Raw genomic sequence first — 14,754 nt, 5'->3', positions numbered from 1 at the left:
TTTAGGAAATGAAAAGCAGAAAATATACATTTTAAAATTTATCACTAATTAAAAAGAACCCTAAAAGTTTTATATATAATGACCAAGAAAAAAATTGCTTAATTATGGAAATACCACCTATTTGTCTAATAACAAATTGAAATCACAAGGTCATCATTTTCTCTAAATCCAAATAAGATACAATCTCTTGACTCTGATAAAAGTTCCAAAATTTAATGATATATATCAGTGGTTTAACATAATTTTTATGAAATATTTCTGTGTTAATCTTAACCATCCTTAGTTTAGTACCTGCTCTTAAAAACAACATTAAAAACATTTTATATCATGATTAACCCTGGTTATATAAACTTATTGGGAAAAAATATTTTGATCATTAAGTACCACACCAGAGGGCTTAATTTAATTCTTACCTGCAAAGATTTGACACTAGTTATGAGTGAATATCCAACATCTCTAATCAACAACAACAGGATTTTTCATACAATAGAGAGGGCAGTGTTAATGTGATTATAGAATTCTCAATATGGTTTTTACTTAAAAAGTACATAACGAGCATCCTTCACAGTAGTTGGTGTGTAATCCCATTGGATTTGATAAGAAATTTCTTCATGAACACACAGGAAATTAAGCATCAAGAACTTTAAATGTATAACTGTTAAACAAGTGACATGATGTTACACACATGGGATACAACAATTATAGAAATACATTTTGGAAGAAAAAAACTTAAAAGATATTCTAACCCCAAAGCTTATAAAGAAAATTAAAGAGAATAGAAATACGTGGCAAATGGGAGGGAGTGTTTTGCTCCCTCTTTAATTGCAGCAGTATTCTAGAAAACAATCCTCTTTGAATTTGGGGAGATAACACTGTTTTCCATGCCTTTGCTCTTCATTTTCTGAGGTACATAAAGTAGTAGAATAGACTTAAATTGACAATATTTTTTGTTTACATATTATCTCTAAAAAATCAATTATTTTGCTTCATGCTATTTGAAAACTAATTGTACATAACCTAATGGAATTTACTTTTTTTGACTTGTAATTTGTAGAAAGTAGAAAATTGTCTGTTGTAAAATTAATTGGAATTGAAAAACTTTCTAAGTTGTAATGACTAACCAGACTTTTTTTGAAATGCAGTTGATTACTACTATAATTTATATCAGGTGTGAGAGATTGTATTATTGTTATACTGATATTAAAACAATAATAGCCCTCCTCACGATTTGTGTCCATAAGCATGTTTGGGTGTTTGTCATTCTGATATTTCAGGTTTATGTATATTCAGACCACATTTTACAAGCATATTTATCTCTATCTTTAATAAAACAATGCACACTGGGAGTGAAATTCAGTATCACTATGCCTGACACTTTTGCAATTAACTCATCAATGATTTGTAACAGTTATTTGATATCCAAGAAACACTCTAAGTCTCGGAACCTTTAAGTCATTTTCCTCAGAAACTAGGAGTCCTCTTTTGCCAAGAATGAATGAATTCGAATATCAAAGTGTCCATGGGTTTGGAGAAATTCAGAAATAATGAAGTTCAAATGGATTCTCTATTCGCTAAAATGATCTCATCCTTATTGATAACAAAATTCATCAACCCTAGTGACATTTTACATTAAATCTTTGAAATATGGCAAAACAGAGAGATGCGTATTCTATGTAGAGCATAAAACAGTTGCAACACATTCTTTCCATAAGAAGTCTCTCATTTGTGTTATTAGCACATAATGAAGCGTGTGGTTGACCCTTTGTTCCATAAGATTGGCAGGTTTTGGAAAAAACTCTTTCTTGACCACTCGTCCTAGTAAGGTAACCATACTCCCTCCAGAACTCTTAGAAGGGTTCCAGAATCAACATGTTGAAAGCAATGCGTAGAGTCTGCTATTCCGTTGCCACAGTATCTTGTAGGTACTAGTGTTTGTTTGTTTTCCTTCCAGGCAAGGATCATTCTTAGAAACTGTCTGCTTCCACAAAACTTAGCCTTTAGTTAGTGTAAGTAAAATTGGAGATTTAAAAGTTTTAGTTAGAAACTCAAGTCATCCAGGTATCCATAAAGTACACAAGTGCTTTAAAACCAGTCTTCTTTCACACTGCACTGGTCATGCAAGGCAATTGGTTCATAAACCACTATCTCTTTGAATGAGATGACACTGAGTGACGTTCAACATTGATACTCAGACTCTTCTTTCAACCTCCAACCAGGTTGACAGGAGTGATGACGATGGTCCCTGTTGTAGATACCTGTGCAGTGAAATACTTAATTTTGCTGGGCTAATTAGCAGGTGCCAGGTGGTATATTTGGAGCAGGGGTTCTCAAATTTTTAGATGCTTCAGGATAACCTGTAGGATTTGTTAACACACAGAGTCCTGGGTGCCACCCCCAAAGTTTCTGCTGCAGCAGATCTGAGATTGGGTGGAAATTTGCATGTCTAATAATTTCTTAGGTGAGGCTGATGTTGATGGTTCAGAAACCACATTTTGAGAATCACTGATTTACGGCAAAGGCATCTTGACTTCTGAGTCTATCCTTAACAGGCAATCGTACAATGGCTGCCTCTCTGAGCCTCTCTCTTTCTCTCTTTCCTTCTCTCTTGCTCTCCCTCTCTCAACCTCTCTCCTTCTTAAATAATAAAGAACTAGATATATTACAGTCTCTATTATTTAGCTCTTATTCTGAGATACTACTTAGGCATTAAGGCATATTATCAATATTACTTGAAGAATCCTCAAACTATTTAAACTATCCTAGCTCCCATCACAATCTGAATATTACAACATTCCTTTCACGCAGCATAAACAAGAAAGTTCTCAAATGTACAAAGGAAGGGAGGAGAGAGTTATAACACTTTGCTTTTGATGTTATCTTTCTGATAATTAGCAATATCACTTCAATAAATCTTCTCTGGTAGGGTCATTTTTTGCTTTGAGTAGGAAAAAAGCACAAGGTAGCCCCACGTTCTAAAATAAGAAGACAACTTGTGGACAATTTGTTTGTGTCTTCTTTCAGAAAGTGATGGGTTGGAAAATAGCAAGAAATGAATGAGATAGTTTTTATCATCTATAAAAATTTTTCTTAAATATTATTCTCCACATCTTTTGTTTCAGTAAAAATAAGGATACCTGCTGCTGTCATGCAAGAAGAGCAACTTTCATGAACATGTCTTACTTTGAATTCAATTTTCAAGTAAATATTTGAGTTAGAAGCATTTTGCAGGGAGACAAGTTTGAAATATTCAGTGCTTTGGATTGCAGCTCTCACATTTGTACAAAGTATGCCAGGTGGCTACTCCTTTGTATATGAGTTAGGAGCCAGCACTTCCCTCCTAACCACCTGCAGGCCTACGTGGAATTTGCGGACATCAGCCGTGTCACTGTAATGAATCAGAAACAAAACTTTTTCTGTTTGTGTCCCATGTTGGTTGCTTCACTCCTCCACCCCCATTTGAATCTGTCCCCTACAGTGGTTTGCTGTCCTGTAAACTCTATTGACATGTCTCCCTCAGTCATCTAGAGCTCTTTTGAAGGCACGTGTACATCCGCCCCCACCTCATTCTCCAGCACCTAGCACAGTGGGTGCTTGTATTTGATAAATATTTATGAAATTCAAATAAATGCAAATATTTACATCACATCACCGTGGCAGTAGTAACTGTCCCATATGGGACCCAGCTGTGATTTAGTAGTCCACTACTCCTTTTCTTTGTAAATTGCATTCTTAATTTAATCCAGCAAGGCCAACTACATCATTTTTATTGGTTAAATGAATCCTGCCTTATTCTCAAATGTTGAAGTCTTTTCTTAGAGATGGAGATTGTTATGTATTTGTAGTTACTCCAAGATTGTTATGTTAATACAATCTTACTGGCCATATGTTGAGATGAGAAATGTGAGCAATGGTAAGGTTACAAACCTGAGAAAATTGTGTTAAATGAATGGAAATTAAAGTTTAATAGTATATATTTTTAAATAGTTTTGAAAGATAGCTTTTGAGTTATCTAATATAGTATGCTATTTTGTATATATAAATATTCTCTCAGATGTCACATCATGAGTCTTTTGTGATTTTTTTTAAAACTATGAAGTTAATTAACATGTCTGTTGTTAATTGAGTTAGTAATTGCTACTTCTTTTAGTAGACAAAAGAAAATCATTGGATAACTCTTGGTAATTTTTTGCAACCAATCTGAAGGTGAGAGAGTAAAATAACAATTAGAATTAAAAATATTCAAACATTTAATTGACACAAATCACAATACATGAAGCTAAAAGTGAAATAGCCTAAAATAAATTCAGTTGAAAGTCAAACTTCTAAAATTTTATTTAAATCAAAAGTTGAGAAATTATTTTAAACTGACTTTTTTTTTTAATTTCCAAAGAGCAATAGAGTAAAAAGAAAGAAAGAAAGAAGAAAAAAAGAAGAATGAAAGAAAGACCACAAAGTAATTTAAGCTTCAGATCATTAGGATAATAAAGTTTGTGTGTACAGAGATTTTTAAAAAAGAATAGTTTTACTCAGATATCCCTGTCATATGAATGAAATTTCTACCAGCTTTGAAGTGGCCCTGCTCCATTGGCTGCTGGGAGTGTGCTTATGCTGGTGAGCACAACTTGCTCTGAGAGTTTTGATATGTTGTCGAAGTTGCTGATCTGGGTGGTCAGAGACTTCCGGCTCTCTGTGCTCGTTCGGCCCCGGGTAAGCCGGTCCTCCTGGCGATGGTGAACTCCAAGGCAACAGCAAGAAAATGCAGCTTTAAATTCCTCTCGAAACTTTCCTGACAAACCAGGGAGAATGAAAGGAAAAAGAATTACACATAAATAGTGTTCAACAAATCATGAATAGGGTATAACCCAGTTGCTCCCTTGAGCCAAACTAACAATGAGGTGCAACATTTTGCAAAAAGGAGGAAATAGGAAGAGGAAATTGTGTTACTGGAAGCTTGGTAGACTCTTGAAACAATAAGGTATTTCCATAAAATAATGTAACTGCTTTTCATGTGCGATGTTTGGAATTTGTTTCATTCCTTTAGAGTCAAACCTTCTATATTTATGATTGTGGGTTTTTATAGACAGCTGTAATGAAAATGATAATTTGTAGGCTGTCCAGAGATACTTAATAATTTCAAAAATGATGAAGCCTGTATTGTATATAGCCATGACTGTACAGAAATTATCCCTACACTGGACTCTGAAGAAACTGGTCTACTGGCATGCTCAGTTCAACAGAGTATCTAGAAAAAAACATCTTAAAATATATAGAAAATTTCTAAAGTTTCATAATCTGCATGAGGCAGAACAAAAAATGGAAGGAAAAATTACCCACTTTAGAAGTTACTACTTGCCCTTAAGTCACTGACATGAAATTGGAGAAGTATGAAAAATGAAACAGACACCTTTTTAAGGATAAATGAACAGGATTGGGAATCATCATTTCTCTTCTCTGAGCCTCCATTACCAAAGTGGGTGATTGAGTGATTACATGGGAAGCGAATGTTCAAGGGCCTCCGACAATTGCTGGCACATCCCAAGTCTCCACAGGTTATCAACCACCTTCCCTGCCTCAGTCCACCCCACAATAGCACTTTGACTTGGTCCTGTGGCCTTGACTTCAAACACTTCTCCCTATAACCTTCTAGGAGGTTTGATCTGCTTAGTGCAAGCCTGAGGGCTTTAGTCATCTCTAACCCCAAGGCAATGGCTTCCTCATTGCTTTCCAAGCCACAGCTCCACATGGTCCCTTGATCCCCCAAAGACAGCCCATGAGCAGTGAGTGGTATCCGATGATCTCCGATCTAATGCCATCTTTAACCTGGAGACAGGGGTTGGATGTGGTGGGGGAAGGCAAGAAAACCCCACATATACACCACCTGAAAGGTGAAATAAAGCAGGTATATATATGGTATATACCATGATTGAGAAAGAAAACAATGGAAGTTGACTGGTCATTTGTCTTTTTTTCTTTTTTTTTAAATAACCCATACAACCTACAAGGCCAAAGATGAAGTTGGAAAATATACATACTTTATTAAGTATGCAATAAAATGAATTGCTTATTCTTCCACATAAAATTATCATATATTTGAAAATAGCAATGAAACAGAAATAGCCAACCGGTTAGAGAAGAAGACAGTGTAAAGATGCAGCTAATTAAAACACAGTTCTAAAGGTCAGTCAGGCAAAATGTTTGTAAATAAAATAACTAGTTAAATGATTTTTACATTTACATTGGTTCCATAAACCGAGAAAAATTAAATCTGTTACAGATGTGTGTCTTTGTGTGTCATTTAGCTTGTGCATTATTTAGAAGTAGTATCATTTTTTTGTGGTCAGTGAGAAATCTTGAGATAACCTGAAGAGATGTTACTCACAAGAGAAGTGTAAATACAGAAAAATACCCAAAAGTGGGTTCCAATTCAATCTCAACGAGGCAATCTCAGTGTTGGCAAAGGAAATAATACAGCAAGTCTGTTTCATTTTCAGATAAAATTATTTTACATGTTGGTAAGTCGTAAGTTTAGTGTATGACAAGCAGGATTCTGAGTTCTTCAGTTCTCACAATTTTCACTTTCCCCCTACTCAACATTTCTTTTAAATTTTACGGGAAAATGACTTAGATGGTTTTCTCTGATGAGTTAGGTACCATGTGATCCCCCTCATCAGGGTAAAACCTCAAGATGAATTAGATCCGGGGGGGGGGGGGGAATCTCATTGTATAGCAATTAAGCTCTTCGCACATTTCAAGAGTGTTCAAAACCTTGGGGTCACTGATCCCTCGCCCTTGGTAAGGACTGTGGCTTACATGGAAGGAACGGTTGAAAACTCACCACTGAGAAAATTATAAATAATTGGGTTCGCGGCACTATTGGCATATACAAGCCAGTGTGAAAATGTAAACCAGGCGTATACAGTCTCTCTGTCTTCTGTGTGTGTAAACATCCCAAATACTCTGTAGGAAAAACAAAACAAGAAACAATCACGGGAAATCCAATGTGATTTTGAAAAGTACCCTTCAAATAATGAAATTCAGGGGTGAACACAGCCCTTGATGGAAGCTGCCTAACTAACCCCTGTCCTCCCCTGCAGCAGGCACTGCTCATGGCACCATAGTGGGTTTAGGAAAATGTCAGTACCTGAACAAAAGTTCCATGGCACAATTAGGGCATCAAAGGCCAAATCAAGCCAGAGAATGGTCTTTCTCTCCCGTAAACAACAAATGTAATCCTATTTCTGGTGAGCAAGAGTACAGAAGTCGAGTATATAGCTATGTCCTTTTTTCATTTTGTTTCTAAATACAGCTGAACAAGTTTGTTACTATTCCATTTTGTGTGTCATTTAAAAAGCACTCTTGGGGTGCCTGGGTGGCTCAGTCGTTAAGCGTCTGCCTTCGGCTCAGGTCATGATCCCAGGGTCCTGGGATCGAGTCCCACATCGGGCTCCCTGCTCTGGGGGAAGCCTGCTTCTCCCTCTCCCACTCCCCCTGCTTGTGTTCCCGCTCTCACTGTGTCTCTCTCTGTCAAATAAATAAATAAATAAATAAATAAATAAATAAATAAATAAATAAATAAATCTTTAAATAAAAAGCACTCTTAAACTGCAGTCTTTGAGTCCTTCTTCTACCTACCTTTGTGCATTGATCAAAGTATCACACTTTTTCAACTACACTCTTCCCAGCCTTGTTGAAATTTGCCTTCTGGGACTTCATTACAGTTAGAGAGAGACTAGTTTTCAGTAGGCAAAATTTTGGTAACTTCTTAAAATTCATGAGTTTTAGTATTTTTATTTATGATGTTAAACTCTGAAAAATATTTCATTATTTTATCCTTAAACATCATTTTTAAGATTTGTTCCATACTCAGAAATATCCCATCTATCAAATTCAATCCACTAGCCAATAGCAGGTAGCTTGTAACTAACTACCTAGTAAATTTTATAGATTGAAGATGATAATGCATTTCCTGCCAGAGGCTCCATCATTGATTGTGTAATTTGATTACACACGGTGGTGCCCATGATAGAAATGCATTTCTGGAATAAAGTGATGCTCTGTGGAGTACTGGAGTTTTACAAAAATATGATACGGAGTGAAATAGCATGGACAAATGGAATTAATGGTATGTTCTGACCCTCTAGCACAATATACCTTTGAAATCCTAGACAAACCAGAACTGCTTTAAAGAAGCTGGTTTTAACTAGTCAGGCAAAAAATTCTTTCAAGGAAAAGAGTTTAGAAATGTATTGGTAAGAGAAAGAAAATACAAGCATAACCTATAAGGGCAAACAAAGAGATAAGCATTTGAAGAAAAGGAGTGTTTTTCTCAAGTTTTGTGGAAAAGAGCAGAATGCTCAAAAAATTGAGAATATTTTAACATAGACTTTCTTCTTAGCCATTTATTTTCCTTGAAAAGGTCTTTAAGTTAGAGGTCTTTAAGTTAGAAAAAGAAGAGAAATATTATGGACAAGTAGATATTTGGAAATAGCTAAAGGACTGGTCCAAGTGCCGAGACGCAGGGAATCCCAAAGAGCAGTCCAGAGAGCAGTAAATCTGACTTTCATTGCATTTAGACGGAGTACCATAAAAGTACAAAAAGTTAAAAAAAAAAGAGAAAATCATTCAGTATCATAGCATGTTTATAAGGTTCTTAAGGGTAGAAAACATCATCTAGCCAAAGATCAGAATAAATCTGTATGGGATTTCTTCCACCAAGAAAAATAAGACCGAAATTATGAAGAGCTATGAAGGGCAAAGTAGCTTTCAGTTTCTTGTGAGCCCGGATGTTTCTCAAGGCCCCACGCTGCTGAAAATCTCATTCCTTAAAGGCTGTGTCTGTACTAAATAATATTACTAAACAAAAGGTCATTTTCCATCGGGAGAGTGATTAAGCAATCAAAACCAAGGGCCAAGAAGAATGAGAACTCTTTGCAGTCGGTTGTACCGCCTTTAGCGTGTGTGACTCCAGCCAAAGCTGCCGCTCTCCAGAGTCTCCAGCTGTGAGGAATATGATACTGACTCTGAATCAGGGAAAAGTGAGAGGAGCAATCCTAGTTTAAGTTCGAAGCCTATTACAAACAAAATTACTACTACCTTGGGGCCAGTCTGTTTGCAACAGTTATGATAATTCCCAATAAAGTTGGCTGGCTGTGAAGTTCATGCGCACCAAGGCCCCTGCATTGGTTGTTCTTGTTGGTCCATTGTTTTTAACTTAACAGTGTATCTGCAGCGTAAAAAATAACACGCTTTCTCTCAGTCACCCTGAGCTCTTGATTCAGTGACTTGAGGAAATGGCATTTTTTTGTTTAAACACTCAAAACACAGTATGAGCCCTGATTCCGTTTTTGTGTGTGTGTGCGCTCACAAATGCACTTTTAAGGATAATTAGAATGCTAACAAAACATCCCTATCTCTTTTTATCCTTTAGATAGAATTCTGTCATAATTCCCTATGTATGAGAACAAAGTTTGTAAAACCCAATTTGTTCTGATCAAAAAAGAACTCCAAGCTGTAAATGAGGGTTTTTTTGTTTGTTTGGTTTTGGTTTTGTTTTGTTTTTATTTTGGGTTTTGTTGTTGTTGTTGTTTCTTTTTGTTTCTTTTCTTTCTTTCTTTTTTTTGCATTAGAACTTTTTCTACATCTAAGGCTCAGCAATTAGCTTGAAGAGGTCAGGGGAACATCTGTTTTATGTCTGCCATTCAACAGAGAACTTCCATGGACAAGGCATGTAGAGTCTGAGCACTCTAAAAGGCTGTCCAACTTACCTGGTAGGAAAAACAACACACTGAGTTATCTGGCCTGACACTATCTAGGCAAAGGGCTTAGATTTTTCTCTGGCTTAAGAAGAAAAAAAAAGTTCTTCACTGAGAACCAAGAAATGAGTCACTTTATTTTCAAATAATAGAAGAACTTTACCTCTTGAGCACGTTGAGGATGCTAATTGGTAGATAGCAAATTGCAAACACCAAAAGCACAACCATTAGCATCCGGGCTGTTTTCCGTCTGGCTCGGATCTGCTTTATTTCAGCGGCCACAGCACTAATCCTGGACTTGGTCTGCGGTCCTGGCCCTCGAGGCTGTGAAGCAGGCTGCAGGGGCTTCCATTTTCTCTGAACTACAGATGATGTTCCAGGGATCTAAAAGGAGCAGAGACTCTTTATTGCCACCTGACTCAGGGAAGTTCCACTTTGGAGAAGTAACTAGAAGATACAGGAAGGAGAGTGTTTTGGACGCCTATATCCAGAGGTACAGGCTTAAGAGCCTGTTTCCCCAGAATGTTTGCTGAGTTGAGTATGTTCTTGAGTAATACAGTTGAGTATCAAATAGGAGTTTGGGTGGAAAACAAGTTGAAACATCCCATTTTTGTCAAGGTCTAAAGAGAGCTACAAGTGGGAAAGATACCTCTTTATAAACAGAGAAGTTGTATATCCAGACAATGGAATATTATTCAGTGCCAAAGAGAAATGAGATATGAAGCCATGAAAAATGATAGGAAACTTAAATGCATATTACTAAGTAATAGAAGCCAATCTGAAAAGGCTACATACCATAAAGTCTACAACTACATGACATCTTAGAAAAGGTAAAATCAGAGAGAGAGTAGAAAGGCAGTGGTTGCCTGGGGGTGGTGGGGGGTGTGTTGGGGGGCCAGTGGGCAGGGCACAGAGGATTCTTGGGGCAGTGAAAATACTCTGTATGGTACTGTAATGATGGATACTTATCATTATACATTATATGATGTATTTGGATACGTTGTCCAAACCCATAGAGCGTACAACATTAAGAGTGAACCCTTAGGTAAACTACGGATTTTGGATGATTCTGTGTCAGTGTAGGTTCATCAGTTGTAACAAATGTATCACTTTGGTGAGGGATATGGATAATGGGAAGGCACTTCATGAGTGGAGGTAGGGGGCATTTGGGAAACCTCTGTATCTTCCATTCAATCTTGCTGTGAACTTAAAACTGTTCTTAAAAACAAAACAAAACAAGCAAACTAATAACCAAAGCCAGTTCTTAATTAAAAGGAGAATGAAATAAAAACTGGCAAAGAAGAGCTGTAAAAGGACAACAACCATATTATCTGATTAGGAATTCTAGTTCAGCTCAGATACCTCAGTATAGAGAGGGGAAAGGTAACAGGTAATTGCAAAAGTAACTCGAAAGCATTTTTTTCATGCATCAATACTGCCATCTGCTGCCAGAGGGACAGATAGGACTTAACTACCTAGTGCTTTTTATTAGATTTGTTTCTCAGGTTTGGCCAACGGAAACTTTGAGTGAAGGGGCACCTGGGTGGCTCAATTGGTTAAGCGTCTGTCTTCATCTCAGGTCATGATCTCAGGGTCCTGGAATCGAGCCCCGCATCAGGCTCCCTGCCCCGCGGGAAGCTGCTTCTCCTTCTCCCACTCCCCCTGCTTGTGTTCCCTCTCTCGCTGTCTCTCTCTGTCAAATAAATAAAAATCTTTAAAAAAAAAAAAAAAAAAGATAAAGAAACCTTGAGTGAAGAGAATAAAAAAATAAATAAAATATTCTCTGTTGCTTACTCTTTATTGTTATGAAATTACTTGAAACCCATTTTGTGATCTAGTCTGGCCCTTAAAAATGCATACAAACAGGGGCGCCCAGTGTGGCCCCATGAGTTAAGCCTCTGTCTTCTGCTCAGGTCCTGATCTCTGAGTCTTGGGATCAAGCCCGCCCCGCCCCCAAGGCTCCCTACTTAGTGGTGAGTCTGCTTCTCCCTCTCCCTCTGCCCGTCCCCCCACTCTTGCTCATACTCTCTTACTCTTTCTCTCTCTCTCTCTCTCTCAAATAAACAAATAAAATCTTTAAAACAAATTAAAAAAAATAAAATGCATACAAACACAGTGAGAATCCCTTGTGGTATTACATTAACATTTCAAATAGCTGGAATTTGTAACAACCGTTATACAACTTGTACTTTCCCATTTCTTTTCAAAGTTATTTGATAATAGCAGGGAGTCCTTCCAAGTGTAATATTTTCTTAATTATAAGTTCATGAAGATTGATAGAGTTTAGTGAGCAAAACAATAAAATTCAGCACGCATAATTTTTTAAGAGGAAAATGTGCCAACAAGCACACCATAGCCGTTTGTTGGTTCTAACTAAGACTCCATGGTCATCTATGTTCTGTTAAGATTATTTAATTGTTGTTTTTATCTCTGTGCTGCTAGCCAGGACAGACCCATGTGTTCCTGTGCTCTCTCAGAATGCACGTTGGACGGACTCTGTTGCTTTATACATCACAAGATCCAGGTGTGTTTAAGATAATCTTTGCAAGCAGAATTTTACTTTGATTTCTACACAGACAAATATGGAGTTTCTTTTAGCCATAACTATTCTCTCTTAAAAAGAAACAAATGAAGTTAATGAAAACCTGCCCTTACATAGACAAACGTTTGATAAATTATCTGTCTTCTGTCTCTCTATGTTCTTTTATGTAGCCTGACCTTTTCACATACGTGGTGGTCCTATAAATTTTCTTATATATATTACTGGTTGGGGGTGGGGAGGACACTGAGGATCCTTCCTCCTCTGTGAGTCTCTTTTTAAATAGTCATTTATAAAATAATTGAGGAGAAACCACAGTGGATGTTGGAAAGTTCCAGAAAAGCTGTAGCATGAGTAACCCTATAAATGTCTGCTAAATGATCTTGGACTGTTTTCTAAATGATCTCTCATAGATCATTTAAACTTTAGAAATTCTATTATTGACATTGAGAAAGGTTAAATAAAATATCCATGTCTATATCTAACAAGTCAGAATTGGCACTAAGGTCTGTCTGACTGAAAAGCTCACCTTTTCCCATTCTGATGTAAGGTTTCCATTTATAAACTTCCAACACAATGTGTTATGGAAGACAGTAAATTTTTAAATATATGCTTAGTTAGATGAAATAATAATCATACAAAAGGGCATTGAGAAATCCAGCCTGGGAGGCTGTCCATGTAGGAAGGTCTTCCCCTGCCATCTCAGGAAGGGCTCAACAATCCATCTGTGTAAAACATGTGTGTGCATATGCATACACACACACACGCACACACACACACACACTCCACTTTTATTCCACTATTGTAAATAAACTTTAAAATCATCTTTGATATGAAAATACATCTTGGAAGAGTTATTACCACAATTATGAATTGGAAATATCATGTAAATGATGGACCTTGGAACCTGCCCTTTCTTAAGCCGTATTTGTGACTAGGATTAATTTATATGAAAAGGGAAACATGCTGCATACATTAAAAGAAGAATAGAGGATATTATGAATAATGAATAAATTTGCAAACTTAAGTGAGATGGGTAAATAACCTTGAAAAACAAAGATTACCAAAACTGACACTAAAGATTACCGAAATTGGCACTATGATTCCAAACTATGCTACACAAAAACTCCAGGTCCAGATAGGTTCATTAATGAATTCAATCAAATGGTAAAAAATAAATAATATAGATCTTATGTAGACTCTTTCTGAAATTCAAAGAGACAATAATACTTTCCGAATAATTTTATAACACTACAGATACCCTAATAATCAAAGACATGCCAACAAAAGAAAACAATCGACTAAATATCTCTCATGAATAGAGATGAAAAATTCCTTAATATATTATCAAATCATACTTAGAAATATACAAAAAGGATAATAAAATTTACTAAACTAATCAATTAGATTTATTCCAGCAATGCAGTTTTGATTTAACATTCAAAAATTAATCAATGCAATTTATATTAACAGAATAAGAGACAAAAATATGACCATCTCAATAAATAAAGGAAACACATTTGAAAAATTCAACACCTTTTCATGATAAAAATTTCAGTAAAAAATTAGTAAACTAGTAAGACGAGGAAACTTTATCCACCTGGTAAAGGGCATGTATAAAAAAGTCTTCAGCTATCATCCTACCTAATGGGAAAATATGAACACTTTCCTTTAAAACTGAGAACAAAACAATGAAGTCTTTTCTCAGTGCTTCTACTCAACATTATACTGGATGTCTCAACCAGTATAAGAAAACAAGAAAAATAGATAAAAGGTATATAGATTGATTTTATTGAGGAGCCATATTGCTTACAAAGTAAATCCTAAGGAATTTCCAAAACTCTACTAGAACTAATACCTGAATTTAGCAATATGCAGTACTCCAAATCAATAAACAATCCCTTGTATTTCTGTGATAAAATGATTTATAACATATATGTCATGGTTTAGATGACCAAAATATATTTCCCAGATATATTTCGTCTTCATCTACAGTTCCTGAAAATGCTTCAGAGGCATAAAAGGTGAAATGGGTGTCTTATTAATGAAGGTAACTTAAGGTCAGGAACTAGTTGCCAGGAGGACCAACTATTAAAGGATGATAAATTTCAGTCCCACCCTCTGACCTCTGGGAAGGAGAAAGGAGCTGGAGCTGAATCAACCAATTGACAATGACTTAGTCAATCATGATGACATAATGAAGCCTCTATAAAAACCCAAAAGGACCATGGGTTTCAGAGAGTCTCCAAGTTGGTGAACATATGGAGATGCGTGGTGAATGGCATACCTGGAGAGGACATGGAAGCTCCTTGCTCTGTGTATCTCTTTATCTGGCTGTTGATTCATAACCTTTAACATACCCTTTCATAAATTCATATCATCGGATTTTGAGATTTACAGTAAAGTCATATACATATGTATATGTATGTATATGGGATTGTGTGTATCTCAGAAAAAAGAAGA

General features: G+C 36.3%; 1 protein-coding gene across 1 annotated transcript in view; it reads right to left on the bottom strand.

The window, feature by feature from the left end:
• Positions 1–4,556: 4,556 nt before the first annotated feature.
• Positions 4,557–14,754, bottom strand: part of HCRTR2 (hypocretin receptor 2) — a 111,732-nt gene continuing 101,534 nt past the window's right edge. Inside the window, exons 5-7 of the mRNA XM_045866024.1 lie at positions 9,916–10,136; positions 6,836–6,957; positions 4,557–4,786 (exon numbers count right to left, since the gene is read on the bottom strand). Coding sequence (XP_045721980.1) covers positions 4,557–4,786; positions 6,836–6,957; positions 9,916–10,136 — 573 coding nt within the window. The remainder of the gene's footprint in view (positions 4,787–6,835; positions 6,958–9,915; positions 10,137–14,754) is intronic.

The sequence above is a fragment of the Mirounga angustirostris genome, unplaced genomic scaffold (assembly GCF_029215605.1).
Source record: "Mirounga angustirostris isolate CCGP_5_RB_7025 unplaced genomic scaffold, mMirAng1.0.hap1 SCAF_8, whole genome shotgun sequence".
Taxonomy (NCBI): domain Eukaryota; kingdom Metazoa; phylum Chordata; class Mammalia; order Carnivora; family Phocidae; genus Mirounga; species Mirounga angustirostris.
Note: the sequence above shows the minus strand (reverse complement) of the source record. Positions and strands in the feature narration are given on the sequence as shown.